General features: G+C 56.2%; 1 protein-coding gene across 3 annotated transcripts; it reads right to left on the bottom strand.

Annotated features, from left to right (window-relative positions):
• Nucleotides 1-110: 110 nt before the first annotated feature.
• On the bottom strand, nucleotides 111-22,245 carry PLCD1 (phospholipase C delta 1). Of its 3 annotated transcripts, none has more exons than XM_040479792.1 (15): nucleotides 22,098-22,245; nucleotides 13,784-13,948; nucleotides 10,163-10,391; nucleotides 4,136-4,265; nucleotides 3,811-4,042; nucleotides 3,059-3,260; nucleotides 2,810-2,954; nucleotides 2,583-2,732; nucleotides 2,326-2,484; nucleotides 1,952-2,111; nucleotides 1,632-1,748; nucleotides 1,075-1,253; nucleotides 848-980; nucleotides 618-767; nucleotides 111-473 (listed from the first exon to the last, which is right to left on the bottom strand). In XM_040479792.1, exons 1-15 carry the CDS (start codon nucleotides 22,129-22,131, stop codon nucleotides 388-390), a joined length of 2,271 nt encoding a protein of 756 aa, XP_040335726.1. In that variant the 5' UTR covers nucleotides 22,132-22,245; the 3' UTR covers nucleotides 111-387. The 3 variants fall into 3 exon arrangements, with proteins under 3 accessions (XP_040335726.1, XP_040335725.1, XP_040335727.1); XM_040479791.1 differs by lacking the exon at nucleotides 22,098-22,245 and adding an exon at nucleotides 17,346-20,025; XM_040479793.1 differs by lacking the exon at nucleotides 22,098-22,245 and adding an exon at nucleotides 11,767-11,880 and having other exon boundaries at nucleotides 13,784-13,896.
• Between the last annotated feature and the right edge of the window lie 205 nt (nucleotides 22,246-22,450).

Raw genomic sequence — 22,450 nt, forward strand, 5'->3', positions numbered from 1 at the left:
TCGCAGTGTGAGTGTGTGCTCCCACACACGCACGGGTACACACGTGCACACACACACACATGTGCCCTCTGTAGGGATCCTTCCGGCATTCAGGGAAAGAGACCACGGGACTCAGTCTTATAATTTTTATAAAAACCCTCAACCTGGGGCTGGCCAGAGGGCGGAGGGCTGCAGTGTTTTTCCTAACGGAATCGAAGAGAGCTCCAGGGACTGGGCCAGCTCCTGGAAGCCCAGAGAGGCAGCAGCTTTGACAGTATGTTAGAGCTGAAGGCAGTGCGGGGCCTCTAGCTCCAAGCGAGAGGCTGAGCGCAGCCACACCAGCCCTGTCCCTACCTGTGGACAGAGGGCCCGGCCGGCTTGGGGCAGCTGCCTCCAGAATCCCCAAGCCTAGTCCTGGAGAGACACCTTCACAAAGAGGGTGGCAGAAGGGTGCTGGTCTCCATTCTTTGACAAGAGGTGGACGTGGCGGTATCCTGGCAGGTGGATGGGCAGGAAAGAGCACAGGGAGAGTTCCGGTCACTGGATGAGGATGCTTCAAGGGACAAGGGCCCCAGCCCGAGAGACCGCAGGCCCTGCCTCCCCGACCTCGCTGTCTCCCCCCCTCAACACACACTCACCCTGCTTGAGGCTGCCCAAGGGGATGGTGCTCTGGCCAATGAAGTCGTTCTTAGAGGAGGCGTCATAATCCTCTACCAAGAAGCGCACGAGGGCGAGCTCGGGCACAACCACCTCGAACTCAAACTCTGTGTCCCACCACGGGTTGAAACCTAGGGGTGCAAGCACCGCGTCAGCAGCGTGGACGCCAGCTCCGGCGGGGGGGGGTGCCCTGCCCAGGCCCCGCAGGTACCGTTATTGGTGACCACAGCCGTCTGGCGGCTCGCCGTGTCCCGGCCCACGCCGTGGATCTCCACCGTCACCTTGGGGTCCACGATTGAATTCTTATTCTTGTTGACTTTTGGCAGCTGCTGCCCGGAGATGACCTGAGGAAAGGCAGGGGACCAATGAGGGGTCGGGAATGGTGGTGAGGGAGGAGGGAGGCCCACAGGCTCCCGTCCCTCCCGTGGCCGGCCGTACCCTGACACTGAGCCGCTTCCGGGTCCACCAGGGCCCCTGAGCCAGAGCACGCGAGTTAAAGGTCGAGTTCGGGTCTCGCAGGAAGGCAGGCTTCAGCACGTACCCGCAGGCCCCGTTGTCCTGGAAGCGGCCCTGGTACACATCCATCTCTGGGCCAGGTGTCTGGAAATTGAGGGCCACTGGAGGCGAGACAGAGCAGTCACAGGCTGTGGGCTGGTCTCCGGGGCCCTAGAGCCCGGCCTGCTCAGGGTAGACTGAGGCCTTAGAGGCCCATGGGGAGGCAGAAGCAGGGCCCAGCGCCACTCCAGTGCCTGCTGCCCCCCTGCCACCCTCCCTGACCCACCGCACCAGCCTCACGTTTTATTGCTGGTGCCAGAATGCAAAGCCCTAGTGTGCTCACGATGAGGTTTCAGACACTGTGACTTGCTGGTGGGGGGATTATTTTCAAACCGAACCCACAACGCGCTGTGTCTGGCCCCTGGTCCTCTGGACCGAAACCCTCGCCCAGGCCTCCTCCCAGGCCCCGCCGGCCCCCGCCGGCCCCCGCCGGCCCCTACCGATCTGGCAGCCCCCGTTCCACATCTCCACGGGGCTGTAGTTGGAGGAGTCCGTTCTCCACCCAGCAGGGTAGATCCTGCTCAGGTGAGTCACATTGTGGCGAACAAAGCTGTTTCCTGAGAAGGTGTAGGTGGTCAGAAGTGCACCCCCCCCCGCCCCCCCCGCGGGGGCGCGGGGCCCCCCCCCCCCCCGCCAGCTCTATCTGGTAACAGCAGGGAGTGCTGACTCTGCCAGGTCCCGAGCAGGGGGAGCCAGGCCTGACCGGTCCAAACGGTCAGACAGATGGACAGCACCCTGAGGGTGCAGGGCCGGGGCTCACCTGACTCTTGGAGCAGTCGGAGGGCGCGGTTCTCAGAGAAGGACACCATCTCATAGAAAGCCTGCCCTGGGGTGCCGGGGCCGGAGAAGCCCCCAAAGTGGACACTCTTGCAGTAAATGACCATATCGGAGAGCTCCTTCACTAGCCTGAGCTTGTCCTCCTGGGGGCCATGGGGAGGCCCCGGTTAGATTCAGAGGTTGGGGCAGGTGGGCACTGAGAGAGCCAGAAACCCAGACACAGAGACAGAGGGAGACAGACAGAGAGAGGGGGGCAGAGGGTCTGAGTGGCAGCCACAGAGAACTGAGACCAGGCAAACATCCCATGATGGGGGAGGTCCCCGGGGCTGACCCCTCCCCCACAACTCCCCCTCGAACCCTGGGCTTGTGCTGCACTCGGCTCCTCACTGCCTCGTCCTCCATCTCAGCAGCCTCATCCTCATCAGACACGACAGTGGCTTCAGGGCCACCCTCCCCGCCAGGGGGCAGGAGCCCCCCAAGCTTCTTCCCCTTCAGCAAGATCTTCCCCTTCAGTTGCTAAGAGTGGAGAAGCAGCTGGTCAAGACCAAGCCAACGGGCCTCCCGGCCAGTCCCCCCTGCCCTCTCATACGGGTACTCCCGTGCCCACCGCGAACCTCAGGGGAAGGCAGGCTGGTAGTGGCCCCGTCCAGCGGCCGGTCCAAGAGCATGGGGCCCAGGATGGTGCGCAGGTGTCGCGCCATCACACGCTGTTGCTCCAGGCCGCAATGGTTCTCCAGGGACAGGATGACGGGGTAGGGGGACGCCTGGAGGCCCCAGGGCAGGTTAGGAGGGGGGTGCCGCCCTTACTACGGCCCTCCTCACCCGCCAGGAGCGCGCCCACCTTGAAGGCGTAGTCCCTGATAGCCCTGAGCACGTCGCAGAGGAGGATCTTGGAGGTGAACGTGTAGCCGTGGTAGATGATCGGCTCCAGGTTGGGGCCGTCCCAGCAGTCGAGCTCCAGGCAGCGGCAGCCCTTGCACAGCGCCCTGCGGGTAGGCGTGGCGGCTAGGCCCTCCGACCCCGCCCCGGCCCCGCCCCGCCCCAAGGCTGCCCCGGCCCCGCCCCGCCCCGCCCCGCCCCCGGGCCCCACCGGATGTAGGCTTCGGTGCTGCTGGGCCCGGTGAGCTGGTCTTCCAGCAGGTAGGTGTTGTGCGAGGAGGACATCAGGTAGTGGCTGAGCGGCTGGCCCATGTCCTGGTAGACCCGCCGATGCGCCAGGCTGAAGGCGCTGCCGTCGGCGGACAGCAGGTACATGAGGAAGCCGTCCTTGGTCATCTGCCGCTGCGCCTTGGCTGCGAGGGAGGAGGCCGGCACCAGTCAGAGCTCTGGAGGCCAGCCGCCTCCCGGAGACCTTCGGGAGGAGCCCCCTGCTGTCCCCGCCTCCCTGTCCCGAGCTCGCCCTGGATGTCTCTCGGAAGAGGTAAGTCTGGTAAATCATCAGGCTGTGATTACCCCAGAGTGGGGCTCTGTCTCTCCCTCCCCCTCCCCCCACCTTCTCGGTCCCCCACACCGAGGCCCCCTCCTCAGTCTGCCTCCTCCTCCTCCTCCTCTGGGCCTCAAGACTGAAGCACAGGGAGGGGCTCAGAATGGGCACAAAGAAGGAAGCAGGAAAAGGGTTTGTTTTTCCAGCCTCCTCTCCTGTTTCCTGGAGGACCCTCAAACCCCTCTGGAGAAGGACCCGAGAGAGGGGTAGTGATGCTGGAGTCCTGTCTCTCATCTGCTTGCCTTCATGGGGCAGGCTGAGGCACCCCCCTTCCCTCCAGCTCCTGACACTCCCCAGGCGTCTCCCAGCCAGTGTTAGACCCAGGGAGTGCAGGCTGAAGGCCCCAGCCAGGCCCTCACCCGTCTCGCTGGGTTCATAGCGCTCAATGAGAGAGAGGGCCAGCGCAGGCCCCGCCGCCTCCTCCCGCTGCTGGTGCTGCAGGAACGTCACTAACTGATCCACTGACAGCGTCTCCCTGGAGCCTGCGGCCTCCGCAAAGGTGCGGTCAATCTCCTCCCGCTGGGTCAGCATCTTGTAGAAGGCCTCAATCTCCTCATCCTCCAGCGAGTCTGTCTGGGAGCGGTCACATTCCTGCAAGGCCACGTGGGCCGGGCTCAGAGCATGCTCCCCACTAGGGTCTAGGGCCCACTGCCACACAGAAGCAGCCCTCACTCCCTGCCTCACCCTGAAGATCTTCCGGGCGTAGCTGTCATCCACCTGGATGTTGAGCTCCTTCAGGAAGTTCTGCAGCTCCTTGAAGCTCATCTTGTTGTCCTTGTTTTTGTCAGCTTTTCGCAAGCAAGAGTGAATCCAGCTGGGCAAAAAGTAAGGAAAGAAAGAACCCAGGAGCCCTGATACCCCCCACGGTCCCAGCTAGAGCCATGTTTCAAGCCCAGGGTGAAGTCCTGGGCCCAGGTGGACTGAGACCACCCACAGACAAAGCCCCCTGCAGGTGCAGCTGCACATCAGCATCCCAGGGACAAGATCCGATGGGCTCTTCGGAGAAAATGTTACATCCTATTAAGGGGTCTATTTTCTGTTGGCTGGATTTGAACCTTTTCACATTTCTAAAGACATTTATTTTCTCACTGTGGAAGAGTTCGCTTATAGACAACGTAGAAAATGCAGAAAGTAGGGACGCCTGGGTGGCTCAGTCGGTCAAGTGTCTGACTCTCGATTTCGGCTCAGGTGTTCATCTCACCGACGTGGGATCAAACCCCATATCGGGCTCCACACTGAGCATGGAGCCTGCTTAAGGTTCTCTCTCTCCCTCTCTCTCTCTCTCTCTGCCCCTCTCCCCAGCTAGTACTCTCTCTCTCTCTCAAATAAACTTTAAAAAAAATGCAGAAAGTAAACAAATCCCCCATGGTTGTATCACCCACAGATAATTACTGTTACCATTTCAAAGTTTGTCCTTCTGGTTTCCAGTACATCATTGTTAGCCAACTTGACTAAAGCACGTGAGGCTTATTTTACAGGAAACATCAAAACTTTAAGCCACAGATCAGAAGGTGAGGATATCACAAGCAAAAAACAAAGCCCGGCTCATGCTGTCACGATGGGGGCACTTAGGCCCCCACCTCTCCCTTTTGTCCCCTCTCCCCTCAGACTAGACCTGGAGAAGTCAAGAAAGAGGAACCCCACAGTACATTCCACAGAAATTAGACAACAAAGACAACGACCATAATTTTAAAAACCAACAGCAGGTTTTTAGAAAAAGTCGCAAAGGAAACAACATAATTGATGCCATATAAACTTTACACAATTCTGAGGGTCAAAGAAAGAAAAAAAAAAAAGTCCAGAAAACAGTACGGTGACCCTAATAACTAAATGAGAGAAGGACATGAACTGACCTTTTACAGACGTTCTCGGTAATCAAAGAGACTAACAATTTGCAAATGAGCTGCGGTTTCTTAAACTGTAAGATCAGCAATTTCAAAGTATGTTACTTTGAAGGCACGTGGGGGTGAGGTGACACGGGACTCCCATCTTGCACTTGGACAAAGGAAATCAGTTCAACCCTTAGGAATGTGGTGTAGAGATACAGCTAACGTCTACACGTCTACATCATTTGACTCACTAATTCCACTTCTAGGAATCTATTCGTAAGGAAATACTCCTACTAAATACTGAAAGGTTTTATGAACATAGTTCTTTGCCATATTACTTGTAGTAGTGAAACACTAAAGATAAATGTTCACCGCTAAAAGAATGGAGCGCTAACTTATAGGGCATCTACTCAATGGAATATTACAGTCGTTACAGCTGTTTATGGGGAAAGAATTATGACGTAATGTTACGCGGAAAGTGGATACAAATGTATGATCTCCACTATTTTTGGCAAATGCATCATAAGGCAAATTGAAATGCAGAGAAGATTGGGGGCAGAACCCAAATCAGCAGTTTCTGAAGGAGATGGGTTTTGGGGGCCTTTAAAATTTCATTCTAACATAGCCATATTTTATGTATATATTTACATGAGAAAATAATTAGGGCAGAATTCTAGGTAAAAAAAAAAAAAAAAGAAAATCACGTTCAGAGTGGTCCAGCCAAGCATGAGGTCCCCATGCCGACTGCTATTCCATAGGAGGGAATGGGTTTATGACCCTGAGGTCTGGGCAGCAGAATCCTCCAGAGGGCAGAAGCCTGTCCAAGCACAAACCTGTACTACAGAATTGGACTTTTAAGAAAGCTCAAAATCAGGTAGATATAGCCTTGAGAAAAAACACTTAAAACTCTGAACTGCTGAAAATCAGAGAGTAAGGAAATTTAAATGTGTAACTTATACTCTGAAAACGACAACAACATGTTGAAAGAAACTAAGGAAGACCTATATAAATGGAAAGATACCCATATTTACAGATCACAACATTTGATTTGTTAAATGGGGAATACTCTCCAGATTGATCTACAGATTCAACACAACCCCTATCAGAATCATGCTGGCCACTTTGCAGAAACTGATCCTAAAATTTATATGGGGCATCAAGGGATCCAGGATAGTCCAACTAATCTCACAAAAAAAAAAAAAAAAGAAAAGAAAAGAAAAGAAAAAAAAAAGAACAAATTTGGAAGACTCACACGTCCTGATTTCAAAACTTAGTCCATGAACTAACTTGGATTTTAAATAAATAAATAAATAAATAAAACAAAAAAACTTAGTACAAAGTTATGGTAACTGAAATTTGGTGCATGCATATGTATAGATAAATGGAATAAAACTGAATCATTAAATAAACCCTTATATTTATGGTCAACTGATTTTTGATGAGGCTGTAAATACAGTTCAATGAGGAAAGAACAATCTTTTCAACAAATGGTGCTGGAGCAGCTACCTACACGCAAAGAAATGAAGCTGGGCCCGGGGGGGGGCGCCCACATCATGCCACAAAAACAAATTCAAAATGAATCAGAGACCTGGGGTGCTTGGCTGTCTCTGTTCATAGAGCACGTGACCCTTAGTCTCAGGGTTGTGAGTTCAAGTCCCACACTGGGTGGAGCATCCTTAAAATTAAAAAGAAAAAAAAAATCAAACACCTAAATGTAATAGCTAAAACTGTAAAACTTTTAGAAGAAAACATAAGAGTAAATGTTTGTGACTTTGGGTTAAGCAAAGCCTTCTTCGATATAACATCAAAAATCACATCAACGAAAGCAAAAAGTAGCTGAATTAGGCTTCACCAAAACTAAAAACTTGTGCTTCAAATACCATCGAGAAAAGAAAAGAATCCCCAAAATAGGAGAAATTATTTGCAAAGCATAACCGAGCTGAGACTTGTGTCTAGAATATATAAATAACTCTTAGAACTCAATTATAAAAAGACAAAGAGCCCCAGTGAAAAACTGGGCCAGGGATCTGAGTAAACATTTCTCCAGAGAAGATGGCAGAAAAGCACATTAAAAAAACAAACAAACAAAAAAACACTCCACATCATGAATCAAATGCAAATCAAAACCACAATAAGATACCTATCAGAAACCAAAACAAACCAAAACACAAACCCCAGAAAACAGCAAGTGTGTTGAAGACTTGGAGAAAATCGGAATCCTTGTGCACTGTCGGTGGCAACGCAAAGTAGTACAAACACTGTGGAAGCCAGTATGGTGGTTCCTCAAAAAGCTGAAAGTAGAATTGTCATATGATCTAGCAGCTCTCCCTCTGCGTCTATACCCCCAGAGAACTGAAGGCAGGGTCTAAAGAGGTATGCCCAGAGTAGCATTACTCACAACAGTGAAAAGGTGGAAGCAACCAGGTGTCCCTCAGTGGATGGATGGATGGATGAACAAAATGTGGTCTGTGCAGACAATGGACTATCATTATTCCACCTTAAAAAGAATGGAAACTGTGACGCACGCTACAACGTAGATGAATCTTAAAGGACGTTATGCTAAGTGAAATGAGCCAGTTGTAAAAAGACAAATCCTGTATGATTCTACTTATCTGAGGTTCCTAGGGTGGTCGAATTCATAGAGACAGAAAGGAGAACGGTGGTTGCTGGGGGCTGGGGAGTGGGGATTGGAGGTGGGAGGATGGCAAGTTGTTTAATGGATGTAGAATTTCAGTTTCACAAGACGAAAAAAGCTCTGAATGTTGGTTGCACGACAATGGGAATGTACTCAACACTACTACAGTAGTTGAAGGCGGTAAATTTTATGTTACGTATATTTTACCACAATTAAATTTTTTTTTAAAAAAGATCCATTTAATGGGGTGCCTGGGTGGCTCAGTTGGTTAAGCGACCAACTTCGGCTCAGGTCATGATCTTGCAGTTTGTGAGTTTGAGCCCCGCGTCAGGCTCTGTGCTGATGGCTCAGAGCCTGGAGCCTGCTTCGGATTCTATCTCCCCCTCTCTCTGCCCCTCCCCTGCTCACGCTCTGTGTCTCTCTGTCTCTCAATAATAAACATTAAAAAAATTTTTTTTCGAAGATCCATTTAAAAAAGAGCTTAATAGGGGCACCGGGCTGGCTTAGTCAGTAGAGCGTGCGACTCTTGATCTCAGGGTTGTGAGTTTGAGCCCCATGTTGGGTGTAGAGATTACTTAAAAACAAAATCTTTTTTTTTTTTAAGAGCTTAACAACACAAAATGGGCAAAGGATCTAACGGATATTTCTTCAAAGAAGATATACAAATGACCAATAAACACATGTAAAGATACCCGACATCATTAGCTATCAAGGAAATGCAAAGCAAAACCACAATGATGCCGCTTTATACCCACAAAGCTGGCTACAGTAAAAAGAGATAGTAACAAGCCTTAGCGAAGATGTGAAACGTTGGAACCCTCATACACTGCTGGTGAGAATGTAAATTTCCTCATTGGAGAACAGTTCAGCAATTCCTCGAAAGGTTAAACATACGGTTACCATAAGACTTATAAATTGTAGGTATATACCGCATGAGACTTCTACACAAATGTTCATAGCAGCATTGGTTCATAAAAGCTCCAAAGTGGAAACCCAAATGTCCATCAACTACTGAATGGATAAATAAACTGGGGAATAATCACGCCATGGAATGTTATTCAGCCATAAGAAGGAATGAAGTCCTGATTCATCCATTCAGCATGGATTTGCCTGAAAAACATGCTCAGTGAGAGAAGCCAGTCACAAAAGACTGTATCTTGTACTTACGTGAGATGCCCAGAAAAAGGCAGACATATAAAGCCAAAATGTAGATTAGTGGTTGTCTAGGGCCTGGGGGGTCATGGGGAGATGGGGAGTGGCTGCTAAGGGGTGTGGGGTTTCTTTTTAAGGTGATGAAATGTTGTAAAATTACTTCCGACTCTGTGAATATACTAAACAGCATTAACTTGTACACTTTAAGCAGGTGAATTACACGGTATGTGAATTGTATGTCAATAAAACTGTCATTAAAAGAGGGGGCTGGAGCTGGCTCCTCCCTAACCCTATGTACCAGGAGCCCGATCACTTTGAATCCTAGGCTAGCATGTTGTGCACCCAGACTTGGAAGTGAATTTGTTTTAAGCCCACAGGCTGGCCTGCACACCAGGCCCCGGGAAACTTGGACCCCACTCCCCCAAGAATGGCACAGGGGGTACCAGGGCCTCCCAAATTCCCAGAGAGAAAAAATGTAGTAACTCCAGGAAACATGCTTAAAACACCCAAGGCACAGCCTCTCGTGGAAGCAGGCTGCTGCCGTTAGCCTCACCTGTGCTGGTTATTGGTGGGGAGAAGAGGGGACATTGGGGGGTGCACAGTGTAGACCAAATAGGGCTCCAGGTACCTTTTCTGCCTCCCTTCAGCTAAGGACTGAAGTGTGTTCCCCCAAATTAATACTGTGAAGCCCTAACCCCCAATATGATGGCATCTGGGGATCCGTCTTGGGGGGCTTAGATGAGGTCACGAGGTGGAGCCCTTATGATGGAATTCATGCCCTTATGAGAGGACACACCAGGGATCGTGTTGACTCTCTCTCTCTCTCTCTCTGCCATGTGAGGACACAGTGACAAGGCAGTCACCCACAAGCCAGGAAGAATGCTGTCATCAGAACCCAACCATGCTGGCAACCAGAACTCGGACCTCCAGCCTCCAGAACTGTGAAAAAGTGAACTTCTGTTGTTTAAGCCCCCAGGCTATGCTATTTTGGTGCGACGGCCCGATCTGGGTATCTTCCGTTCCCATGTTGCCCTGGGGATGGCCAAAGCCAGTATCCACAGGCTGGGCCAGGGCCCACTGCCACCAAAAGGATACTGCTGCAGCTTCTGCCGCTGGTCCATGGAGCCCGAGTGGTGGATGATCTTGCGCAGACCCTGCACCCAGTGCCGGGCGTCAGCTGGCGATGGGGCGATGAGGTCTAGTGTATTGCGCTGGTCCTTGAAGACGATGGAGAAGCAGCGGTCCTCGGGCACGTCGCGGGCATACTTCTCCAGGCCCTCCGTGCGGTGCCCCATCCGCACCTCCTGAATGTCCTCAATGGAGACTGCAAAAAGGGGACAGGTGGCAGAGAGAGCTGCGAGGCCAGTCCCTGCCCCCGATGGGCCCAAGGCACAGCGTAGGGGCCGGTAGAGCCGGGGCTGGAGCTGTACGATCCAGAGACAAGGAGAGGGACAGGAGGACAGACGAGGCGGCACAGAAGGGAGGAAGGAGGCCAGAGACTGAGGTGTTGGAAGAACGTGAGACACAACTGTGGTGCGCAGCGGAAACGCACAGGGAGGGACAGAGGGAGAGGCCGACCTCGGAGAGGGGCACTGGGACCCCAGCCCTGCTCTTTCTGGACTGGGAGGGTGTAGGACCCCTGGGAGAGTACTGGGGCTGGACAGGGCTTTTAGAGATGGGGGAGACCACTCTGGAGCTTGGAGCCTGCGACAGACAGGAGGCCACAAACCCTCCTCATTGCCCTTGACTTTGTACCGTCTTCCCCTCAGACAGCCATGCGAGCCTCCAGGCCCCTCTCCTGACCATCCAGGAGACAGAAGCCATCATGGCCCTGGGGTGTGGGTGTAGAGGGAGAAGTGCTTGTGTTGGAGCGTAGACAGGGCCTTGCCCTGCATGTGTCTGTGTGTGTCCTGACCTCAGAGAACCCCTTGGCAAGGAGGGTGCAGGAAGGCCGTGGCCCTCTAGGACCCCAAGGGGTGCCCCTTAGGAGTCTGAGGGAGTACACCATTCTGTCCTCAGAAGCTGGGGGGAAAGGCCTCCCGTCACATTCAAGCCTTCCAAGCTTCAGGGAGCAGCAAGCCCCTGCCTCCCTACTACCCCCAGTGTGTCCTCCCTGGCCTGGCCGTGAGCCAGTTCCACCAGCTGGGCTCACGCTAAGCTGTCCAGCATCAAGGTTCAGGCTCTGCCCCTGCCCCACCCGCGTCCTGAGCCATCCACATCCATCTGTCTCGGGTCCTAGACCAGCTCTGGCTACAAGCTCACCTCTCCTCCTGGTGCCTGCCTGCACCCTGAGTGCCCAGACGTCTCCCAGCCACCTACCTACAAGCCCTAGGTGTATGACATGTGCCCCCGCCTGGGCAGCAGGCTCTGATGGCCAGACACGTGAGCCCTAGGCCATCTGGGGTGCTGGGGGTACCTGTGCTTAATCCCTCTGCCCACGGCCTCCTGTGCCGGCGAGGCTCACCCCAGCGGCAGGCAGCTGACCCAGGCTGGGGTGACAACAGGAAACCTGAGCTGTGGAGCTGGGCCAGCACCCCCACCCGCACCAGAGAGAGATTCCAGATGCCTCCGCTGCTGATAATGCCTTGTCTGCCTCTGGGAGCCAGAGTGGGGGGAGTGTGGTAGTGGAAGGGTCAGGGGAAACTTAGCAGGAAGCAGAGGCAGAGAGAACGGGGGGCGCGGCTCCCCTCCTCCCTCACCTGGCCTCAGCTTCCCCGAGGACAGAGCGCATTTGGGGCCAACAGTCTCGCTGCTCACCCAGAGAAGGGAAGCAGCCAACACGGGTGCTCAGCCCGAGAGCTGTCTCGGTGTCTCTGTCACGGAAGAGAGCCTCTTCTAGCCATGTTCCTCACCTGAGCACACCTGGTGACTGACCCCCCACCTGTCACCCCTGCAGCCCCTCCGCCCAGGCCCCTCACTTGTGCCCCTTCCTCGTCCTCCCCTCTGCATCTTTGCTCAGGCTGGTCTCCTGCCTGGGACGCCCCTCCTGCCCTCGTGTTCACAGCTGTCCCAGGATGAGGGGCTCATCTCCCTAGTCCAGGTCCCCTCCCCTGTCTCCGCCCCCCCCGCCCACCGCCACCAAGTGCTGGGCACACAAGTGTACTGGCTGCTGTGTGGGCTCTCGGGAATCCCCAGGGCTCAGAGAACAAGATGCCCCGTTCCCACCCTGCGGGGGCCCCCCCCCCCCCCGACCAGCATCTAACAGGAAGCCCCATATCAGGGCAGAGGCCTATGAAGGAGACTGGCTGGTGCCACGGACAGGAAAGGTCTGGGTCGCTTCCATGCTGTGTGGCTGATGTGCACTCGGGTGGTTTTTTTGAGAGACTTCAGGCTCCATCCGTTCCAAGCCGACCCTGCCCTGCTCAGAAACCCGGGGCCCATAGCCCCAAGGCCCTAGCCCAGCTCCCTATCCGACCCTGCTCCTGCCCCGCCTCACCTCCAGCCCTGCTACAGGCCACAGGGGCAGCAGGCCATACTTTCTCAGCTTACTACCTGTTTCCCGAGGCCGGCAAACCCTCCCTGGGCACCCTCAGCGGGCAGGCCCTCCGCTTCCTGCTGTCCCCCCTCCCACCCCGGGCCTGTCGCCCGTGTCTGATCTCACTCCCAGCCGACTGACCCTGTCTCCGTGTGCCCCCTCCCCCACCCTGCCACTGCCACAGCCAAAGGCAGGGATCTGGGTTGTGTGGAGTCCAACGGCAGTGATCTTCCTGCGCGTCCAACACAACAGTCACCCGCCGCATGTGGCTATTTAGATATAAATGAGTTAAAATAAGGTAGAATTAAGAATTCGGTTCCTTAGTCACCCCAGCCACGTTGCCAGTGCTTGATGGCCATAGGTAGCCAGTGGACCTCTACTGGACAGCACAGATCTAGAACGTTCCTGTTACCAAAGACAGTTTTTTGGGGGTAGCACTGATCTAAAAATTTCCCACCACGTAAAGATGCGGAGGGGAACACTCGTGTTGCAGAGCCTTTAGGGCATTCTGTGTTAAGAGGTAGCTGTCTCGGTGAGGGCTTGCTGGAGGCGCTCTCCGTGTACAGGCCTGAGGCTTGGGTTCCTGGGCCTTTTCAGAAGCTGCCAGAAAACCCTCAGGCCCAACACCCTCAAGGGAACTGCCCAGCGAAGGGCTCTCTCTGCTCCACCCCACCTCTTCGCTATGGCCCCAGTCCCCGGGGAGGAACCGCCTCCCGCAGCCCCACCTCATATCCTGGCCACTGACACCAGGAAGGGCCTTATCTGCCCCCGGACTTTGGGCCTGGCTTGTGGCCTCATTACACCTGGAGTCAAACTCCACCCAACTTCCCTCCCTCCCACATCTGTCTCAGTGGAGACCCTGTGAGTTCAGACAACACTTCCAGCAACCTCCCTACTTCTGAGCCGGACCTTCCCATCTGTGGTCGTGTTTATATACCCCTACCCCCCCAAAGGCCTCGCCATCTGTGGTCCTCCGTGACCACCCTCTCTGGCCCAAACTAGGCCTCAGTTTCCCTATCGGTGATTTAATAAACTCTTCTCCGCCACCCTTGCCAACTTTCAGTCTCCCCACATCTGGTCCTGGTTGTGTGACCGACCCGGGCTCCACCAGGCCATGCCTCGGCTTCCCTATTTGGGGTCCCGGTCCAGGACTGACCGTCCCCCACTCCCTGCCCCAACCAGCATCAGTTTCCCCACGCAAGCACAGGCTCCCCACTCTGCTCCCACCCTGGGATACTCACACAGCTGGGACTCTGGGGTCCGCATGACCTTGCGGGACTCCTGCCAGATGGTCTTGCAGTCTTCCTGCAACTTGTAGAAACGCTCCCTCCGCCATGAGTTGGACTTCACCTTCAGGAGCTGGCTGCCCTTCAGCAGGACCTGTAGGTCCTCATCGTCCTGTAGGCCTAGGGGACAGAGCTGGTGAGATGCCATTGCCTCCAGTGTCCCTGCTGCCACCGGACCCATGCTAGCTACTCCCACCTCTGGACCCTTTCGGAGCCCACTTCTCACCAGCCTCCTCCTCAGCTCTTGGTTCCCTTCTCCCACCTTCACCCAAGCTCCAGCCTGATCCTGGAGCCCTGCCTCCTCCAGGAAGTCATCTCTGACTGCCAGCTGAGGCCATGTAAACCTCAGGACACCCGCCCACTGAACGCCACACTTTATACACCGTGACCTGCCACCCACAGCTGAATGGACAAAGGGAAAGCAGCTAATTCAAGAACATCTGGTTCCTGAGGTTTTTTTAGGTGTCCTGGGACACCTAGAAAATGGCCTTAAGACAAAGTATGCCCCTCCTGGTCATACTTAGGGATCAGACTGATCTGAACGAAGCTGGGACCAAAATATCAGGAAGGGCAGGAAAGAAAAGGTCCTGAGGTCAGAGCCGTTGTAGTTCTTGGTGTCAACATTATGGTTGCAGTAGGGCCCTTGTGTCCGTCCCTGCCTCCCTCACCCCTGCTGCCCCCACCCTAACTTGCACCTGCTCGAGTAGGTCTCTGATCCTTGCCCCCAGGCAGACCAATGAGCCCACTGGGATGCCCCGGTCTCTCCCTGCCCGCTTCATCTCTGAGTGTCCTGGGTCGGGGAACCTCAGCGTATCATAGCCCTGAGGCACAGCACAGCCTTCTCAGCAGCTGAGGCAAGACCTGGTCCAGGGCGCCAAGTGAGGACCAGAACCCTGACTGCCCGGCCCCTCCTGCCCAGCTGTCTTCAGACACACAGGCAGGCTTGCGTGGTGGGGGCTCCCAAAGATATAATGCCCTTTGTCCTACCAGCTCCAAGCAGGAGGCACCAAAGGGGCACGAGGCCTGGCTCCCCGGGAGCCCTCATCCCCAAGCAGACCCTGTATCAACTGTGATCGGGGAGAGACCACTCCCCGCCTTAATGACCCATCAACGTAATAATGCGTAATAAATGCGTCTGTCACCCAAGCCAGAGGCCGTCCAGCAGCCAGCTCTGTTCAGAGGCAATCGGCCATCTCCCCTCACTCTGTCCCCCAAACTAAAACTAGGTGGCCCTTCGGCAGTCCTTATCCTTCGGCTCCAGCAGAGTGGTGACATCAGGGACCACGTGGGTCCAGTCTGAGGGGCCTGTGACTAGGCCTATAAGCTTTGCTTTTCTGAGCCCAGATCCGCAGCGCCTGATAGGCTCTCCAGCTTTATCCACGCTCCCACTCCCCCCACCGCGACCAGCCTTCCCCACACCCCCACAATTCCTACAGAACCTTCTGGACCACTTCCCCAGGCCTCAGCCACCCTTACCCTCCCTATCCCTCCCCGATCTCCTGCCTCCACTGGGGACAGTACCCAGTGCTGAAACCCCCCCACCCCACCCCACCCCATGGCTTTAGGCAGCTCCCCTCTGTCTCTGGGCTTCTGTTCCCCCATCAGCACTGGGTCAGAACGGCATAGGAAGAGGCGTCTGTGGGCCTCCTCAGAGGTGTCTGTCTCATGTGCCTTCTCCCTCCTTTGTCCCAGGTCTCCCCACACTTCTGGAAGACCCCGCTGGGAGACCCTTGGTGTGAGCAGTCCTACTTCAGCCCCTGGGGAGGGTCAGTGCAGGAAAAGGGGGCTCCTGCAGGAAGCCCTAAACTGTCGGCTGTGTCTGTGGCATTGAAACAAGAGGAAGGGGGAAGGGAGTTCCCGGATGCCCGAAGGGAGTCCCCCAGCCTCTGCTGGGGCATTCATTCCGCTGTCCTTTCTGAGGCTGAGGTAGGACTGCCGGGGACCTCTCCGGACCCTCTGCCTGGCCCCCGCGCCCAAGCCGGGCACTCATCAGGGCCAGCCGCTGCCAGCACCCCAGATGGTAATGGGGGGACGGGGTCGGACAGTCGAAGGTGAGCCCCACCCTCCGGCCCTGGAAAACACCGTGAGGAGATGACATGTTCATCCTGTCCTGGAGACGGGCCGTGGCCCTGTCTGCGGTCAGGCAGAGATGAGTCCCCCGGCTGCCGACGTGGCTTCCGGAACACGGACCTCAGCCCCAAGGTGGGCCTTGATAATCGCCACTGCCTCCTGGGCCATTAGCAAACCTGGGCGGGCACCCCTACCTCTGAGCCTCACCTGCGGCCCTGTTGTCTCTGAGGCCTCCGGGCTGCCCGCCCCACCACTTTCCCTCCCTGAGCACCCGGAAAGTCTAGGGACACCCCGCGCCCAGCCCCACCTGCTCATCTGTGGTACCTTCTCCTCCTGAGAAGCGGCCTCTGAGCTCAGGGGCCCCTGGGCTGATCTGCAGCCTGCCCCGGCTGGCTACACGCAGCGAGGTGGCCTCTGTGAGGACGGAGGGTGCTGCGGGTGCCAAGAGGCTGAGGGGGGTGCCAGGAGTCCTGCCCCCGTGCACCTAGGGTGATGCATAATGGAGACAAATCGGGTCTGGGACCCACGGCAACGCACAGCTACACAATCACACACTGCCGTCCTCCACATCACCAGAACATCGTCATAACAACGATAATAATAGCAGCCACCATAACATTAATGGTCAGGATTTGACTAAGATGCTGATCTTAGCACGTGTATTTAATCTCCCCGACAACCCTATGAAGAAGGCACTATCATTACTCCCATTTTACAGATGAGGAAACTGAGGCTCAAGGAAGTTACACGGTGGAGTCAGGACTCAGAAGCCTGCCCAAGGGTTAGTGCTAAGAAACACTGCCTTATGTAGTCACTACTCAGGCACAATGAGTAATGTTACAAAGAGCACTGTCAGAAAATCCACGTAACACATATTGTAACACAGAAAAACAGAATCGGTCACCTGGGACACGCGCAGTCACACGGCATCACACTGGATCAGACGCTGTCACACTGGTGCCACGGTGTCACACACACGTTACATCTCATCGCCGCTGCACAGTGGCCCCACGTGCCGCACGAGGGACAGAATCACCACTAGGTCACACACTGGGTCACCCAATGTCACATTTGTCACTCACACTTGCACAGCATCACACTGGATCACGTAGTCTCAAACAATCATCTCACTGGGTTACAGAGTCATTACCCTGGGCCACATACCTAGTAATGCCTCAGAAATCTGTAAACAGGAGGGGCTAGGGGTGGCAAGGAGGGCACTTTGGAGGGGCTCGGGTAGATCAGAAGAGGTAACCAGTCCCCCCATACTCACCCCACACGCCATCCCTGCAAACACAGCCCCACCGTGGCTCTCACTCACAGAAGCACTGAACATGTCCAATCAAAGGATCGAAGGCAGGAATCCCGAGCTCAGGGACATACGGTCTACCTACATCGTGTCCCAGCTGCCTTCCCAGCGGAGCTAGGTGCCCTCCTGGTCCCTTACCCAGCCTCTGCCCATTGAGCGCTGCCACCTTGAGGCTCTGCTCCTGCAGGTAGAGCTCTCTGGAGCGGGTCCGGCTGCGGATTCCTAGGCATTGCATGACGCTCCCCGGTGCCTCTGCCGCCACCGAGCCTGGCCCGGGACTGCAAAGCCTCTAGAAAGCCCTGGCCGTGGGGGCGGAAGCACCGCCCCGAGGGGAGCAGGGGAGGAGTCCGGGCGTGGGGGGCGGGGCCAGAATCCAGAAGGAGGGGCTAACCTGGAAGGGCGGAGCCTCGGCCCTAGAGGCGGGGCGTGAGAGAAATCTGGGCTGAAAGGGGCGGAGGCAGACCCTAAGAGACGTGGCCAGTCCCGAGGGGGCGGGACCTTCGGCCCCGGGGGGCGGGCCCCAGGAGGGGAGAGGAGGAGCCAGAGAGGCGGGAGTGGGACAAATCCGTAACCCAGGAAGCAGATCTGTGGCGAAAGCCACAGCCCAGAAAGCTGGTAGGGGGCGGAGCCACAGCCCCAGAAGCTGGTGGTCGGGGGGCGAAGGAAAGGAACCGGGTCTGGGAAGCAACTTGGAGGCAGAGCCTCACTCAAGGGGCGGAGCCGAGGTCCAGAGGGCTGACCAAGGGAGGGTAAACCGCCCTAAAAACGCGGGGTTCGCGCAAGGAAGGGAGGAATTTCGGCTTTGGAGGCGGTGTCCACCGGGGAAACACCTGCTGGGGGCCGGGCGAAGGACCAGAAGCTGGAGCGAGATTGAGCGGAGGAGGGGAGACTGGGTGGCGGCGGCCCCCGCGGACGAGTCCAGGAAGACGGGATGGGGCGGGTTAAGGAGGAGCCTGGGCTGGAGCCTGGGGCAGACCACCAAGCCTGCCAAGTATTTTACCTCAATTACTCAACGAATTCATTGTAATTTAGCTGTTGCCTCGCTTGTGAACCTCAGGCGGGCCTGTTTTCTTTTCTCGGTTTCTCCACCAGAGTGGGGTCATCTCCACGGTTGCGAATGCGAATGGAATTCTTGAAAAAAGGCTGATCTTAAAAATGAGCCCATTCACGCAGGCTTGCTTTGATTAACAGACGAGAACTACCGCAACTTTATACAAAACTGGGCCGCCAGTGTGCTCGGGAACAGTGGGACCTTTCATGGAAGTTACAACTTCTCTTTCATGCATCCAGCCCCTACTGTGTGCCAAGGTCAGAACACCACCCAGAGGCCTGACTCACCCTTCTTTTACTCTCCGCCTCTGAATAGTTCCTCCATTCGCCTCACTGCGGCTCCAGTCACCAGCGCGGGCAGTGAGTCACCCTCAAAGCCAGCCATTAGCACAGCCAAGCAAAGCAATACTAACAATAAACTGAAGCGCACAGTGATTTGCCTAAGGTCACGTCACAGAGAGTAAGTACATCGTGAGAACGTGTGTTGGTGTAGATGAGCTGAAATACCGGCACAGGCAAGTTGTTCTTTATTTGGAGGGGAGCGGGCAGAGGGCAAGGTAAGCCTGTTTTAGAGAAACCACACAAGGGTTCTCATTCAGACGACCAAGGACCACCCCCCACCCCAAGGGCCTATGGATAGAATCACACTTCAGTGTAACTTGCTTCCTTCGAATGCTCATGTATTTTCTTTTATGCACTTAAACACATGACCCTGAGGAGGCGTCCACAGGCTTCATCTGACCGCCAAAGTGACCTATGGCACAAAATGTTAGGATCAGCGTGGATCGGTGTGCCTGTGGGGTATGGGCCTGGAACTCCGGAGACAGGCAGGTTTGAAACATAACTGAGGTGAACAGGGGGCTGGCCACCCCCACCTGCTGTGATGGCTCTGGAACCGTTATCTTGAGGGCACCGGCTTTTTTGCCCACCTGGAGCTCCTATGCCCATAAGTGCCTTGTCCTTACGACATCCCCTGCAAATGGATGTTGTATACCATGGGTGAAAAGAAAGGGCCCAGAGAGGCACGAAGACTTGCTCAGGGTCATAACATAAAGAGATGCGAAATGAGGACTGGAGCCCAGGGTTCCTGGGGGCCCTCCTACAGCCTGACTTCCGCTTTCACAAATGCCAGTTGTAGAGTGGGGCAGGGTGGATTTGGTGCAGGAAAAGTTGGTAAAGGTGGATGTGTTCCGTGAGGGGAGGGCCTGGGAGGTAGTATCCTTTCGGGCACATTTGGGGAGCTGCTGGAGAGGCCGCGACTGGCTAGGATGCAGGCCTGGCTAGAATGGAGACAGCAGGGGTAGTGGAGGAGGGGAAGGAGGCCAGGGGACTGGAGCATCAGTCTGAGGGCTTCAGAGGCACCAGAAAGAGCCCCTTGGTTCTCGAGTCCTGTTCTGGTCACATTTTTCCTAGCAAGGGACTGTCTTATGGTGCCCCCTCATCTCCCAAAGAACGCACAGGGCATGATCACTCGGGGGTGAACCTCCTGCAGAAACGTAGCCCCTGCTGAGTACCAGGCACTGTTTCCATGGCCTTATACATATTACCGCATTCAGTCCTTACAGCAAGCCTGTGAGGTAGGTAGCATTCTTATCCCCTATTTTGCTGAGGAAACTGAGGCACAAAGAAATCAAGGGATCTGTCTGAGATGAAAAAGTCAAGGCTTGAACTCATATAGCCTGCCTTCAGAATGCATGCCTATAGACTACACTTCATCCGCATGCATCTGGGGTGAGGACCTAAGGGACATCTCCTATCTAGGTAGGCTGTGTGGCGCCCTCCCCCCACCCCACCCCCCCCCCCCTGCCCCCGACCCCGGGCGAGCGGGGGGGGCCTTTCTGCAGCAGACTGCCAACTGCCCAGACCAGATGGTGTGGTCCTACAGCACATGGCCAGTGCTGGGGGGCACAAAATATGAAAGGGATGCAGCGTGGACAATCTGGAACAGCACAGGTCACAGTGACCACCCCTTCCCACCATCAATTCTCCTTGACAGGTTCTTGCTTCCTGATTTGGTTTGTAGCAGGAGGGACAAAGGTAATTAAGGGATGCAATTCTGGGTGATGTGCTAGAAGCAGGAGGGCCTTCAGAGAAACGATTTAGGATTGTAGTGTTCATGACGGCCCCACAGGAAGGGCTGGACAGAGTGAGGCATTTGGGAGGCAGGTCTCAAACCGAAGGGGCCAGTGCGGCCAAACCCACGCCACAGTCCCTCCACGTAGCTTCCTCTCCGGGGAAGACACCAGGGAAGAGCTATTGCACAAAGGCACAGATGCCCGAGAATGGAGCCCATTCCAACATGAGCTGGGCCAGAGGCGACCAGAGGGCTTGCAGGAGGAGGAGACCTGAGGGTGAGACAGGCATGGAAGACGTGGCAGTCTGCAGGGTAGAGGGCACTAACCAAGGGATGAGAGAGAAAGCAGAGGTCTCTACTCTGGTGCTCTGAACCATCCAGCCTCCCTTTCTGCCAGTCTGGCAGAAGCACTAAGAACACGTCTGGTCTGAGGAGAGAAGAGGGAGCAATGGAAAGGGGGCAGGAACCCCATGACCCAGCTGGACGAGATTGCCTGGCGGAGCCCAGGCTACTGGTGTGAGGGTAACAGCTCTGGGCACGGAGCAAAGGTCTCTTTGGGCCATGGAGACCACGTGCAGGCCAACTGGGAAACAGAAGATAGACTGGGGACTGGCTGAAAAGAACATCTCCTATCCCCCTGAAATCCAGGGGGTCTCTAGTGGTCAGCTGGAGGGCTCTGCCTTTCTCCTTCCCATCTATTATCTCCCTGTATGGTTTAGACGGTTGAGTGGCGGACACTGAAGCCTCCAACCCCAGGGACGCCAGACAACGCCGAGTTATGGTTAAGCAGTGATTGGCGTGAAGGGCAGGGTTTGCTGAATTGGCAGATGATCTCAGGAGCCAGGAGGACAAGATACCCTTAAGAGTGGGTGAGTCCCCAGGGCGGAGCAAAGAATGCCAGACCAGGTTGAGGGTCCTGACGTGCCAGAAGACGGCCAAGGCCCTGCAGTGGGGGAGCCCACCGCTGCTTTTTCTCCTGGAGGGACAGCAATATGGCCAGGAGCCGGCCCAGACTGTTTCCCCGGTGGGTCGGAGGGCCAGAACTCGGCTGGACAAAGGGTGAAGCGGCAGGCAGTGCGCGGTGAGACTTGGCCCGGCCCCGCCAGGAGGGTGCGCGGTCACGAGGGTCGCGCCGCTCCTTCCAGCTGGTGCATCGCTGACCAGGATTTCTGCGCGGGGCAGTCACGGCCGCCCAGCCCGAATTTGCACCCCCCCTCCTCGCCGCGCCCCCCCCCCCCCCCGCCTTCCTTGCACACCTCCGCCTCTCCTTCCCTCCCCCTCCTCCCCGCGCCACACCCGCTCGGCCAGACGCGGTCCAGGCACGCCTGGGATTTGGGGAGCCTCTCGGGCAGCCCGGACGGGGCGGGGAAAACTTGGTTATTCGTGGATGCTGGTTCCGTCCCTCCTCGGCCCCTCCGTGCGCAGCCGACCATAGAGCCCAGCCTTCTGAGACCAGAAAAAGGCAGAATCTTTCAGGCAGAGTCGGGGGTAGCCTTCAGGGAAGTCTTCAGAGTCACGACCCCCCCCCCCCACCTCCGGCCAGATCTGGGGGACAAGCCTGGAGACGCCCAAGGTCTTGCGGGGCAGTCCCACCCCGAGAGTCCTGGGCCGAGATTTCCCCAATGCAACAAAAGGGCCGAGAGGCGGGCCCGGGGCGGGGCGGAGGGCAGCCGGAGGAGCTTCGGGCCCCCAGCCCAGGGCCGGGAACGGCTTTCCGCGGGGGTCGGCCGGCTCAGGGTCTGCCCGCACGCCAGCCGGGAACTCACCGTGCAGGGTCAGGAAGTCCCGGCCCGAGTCCATGCCCGACGGGCGGCGGAGCGGGAGGGGGCGCCGCGCGACACACGTGCGCGGCGACTGCGCCGATGGCCTCGGGTCCGAGCCGAGTAAGGTGGAGGGACCCGAAGGGACTGCGGTGGGAGGAGACCGGAGGTGGGCCCGAGACACCGCCCCGCCCCCTGGACCCGCCAACCCGCGTCTCTCCCCGCCCCCTCCAGGGGATCGGGGAGGGCCGAGGTGGGGGCCGAGCAGCAACCCCCCCAACCCTGGCCCAGGCTAGTGGGCGCGTCCCGGCCAGAAATAGCCAGATTCCTCCCGCTTCCTCCGCCGCCGCCACCCACAG

Source organism: Herpailurus yagouaroundi, unplaced genomic scaffold, assembly GCF_014898765.1.
Source record: "Herpailurus yagouaroundi ecotype Mexico unplaced genomic scaffold, PumYag 159, whole genome shotgun sequence".
NCBI lineage: Eukaryota > Metazoa > Chordata > Mammalia > Carnivora > Felidae > Herpailurus > Herpailurus yagouaroundi.

Coding starts and splice junctions, on each gene's coding strand:
- PLCD1 (XM_040479791.1), bottom strand. CDS start 17,442: ATGCAATGCCTAGGAATCCGCAGCCGGACCCGCTCCAGAGAGCTCTAC. Junction 10,392..13,783: donor GACCCCAGAGTCCCAGCTGT/GTGAGTATCCCA, acceptor CCCTTTTTGCAG/TCTCCATTGAGGACATTCAG. Junction 3,261..3,810: donor CTATGAACCCAGCGAGACGG/GTGAGGGCCTGG, acceptor CCTCCCTCGCAG/CCAAGGCGCAGCGGCAGATG.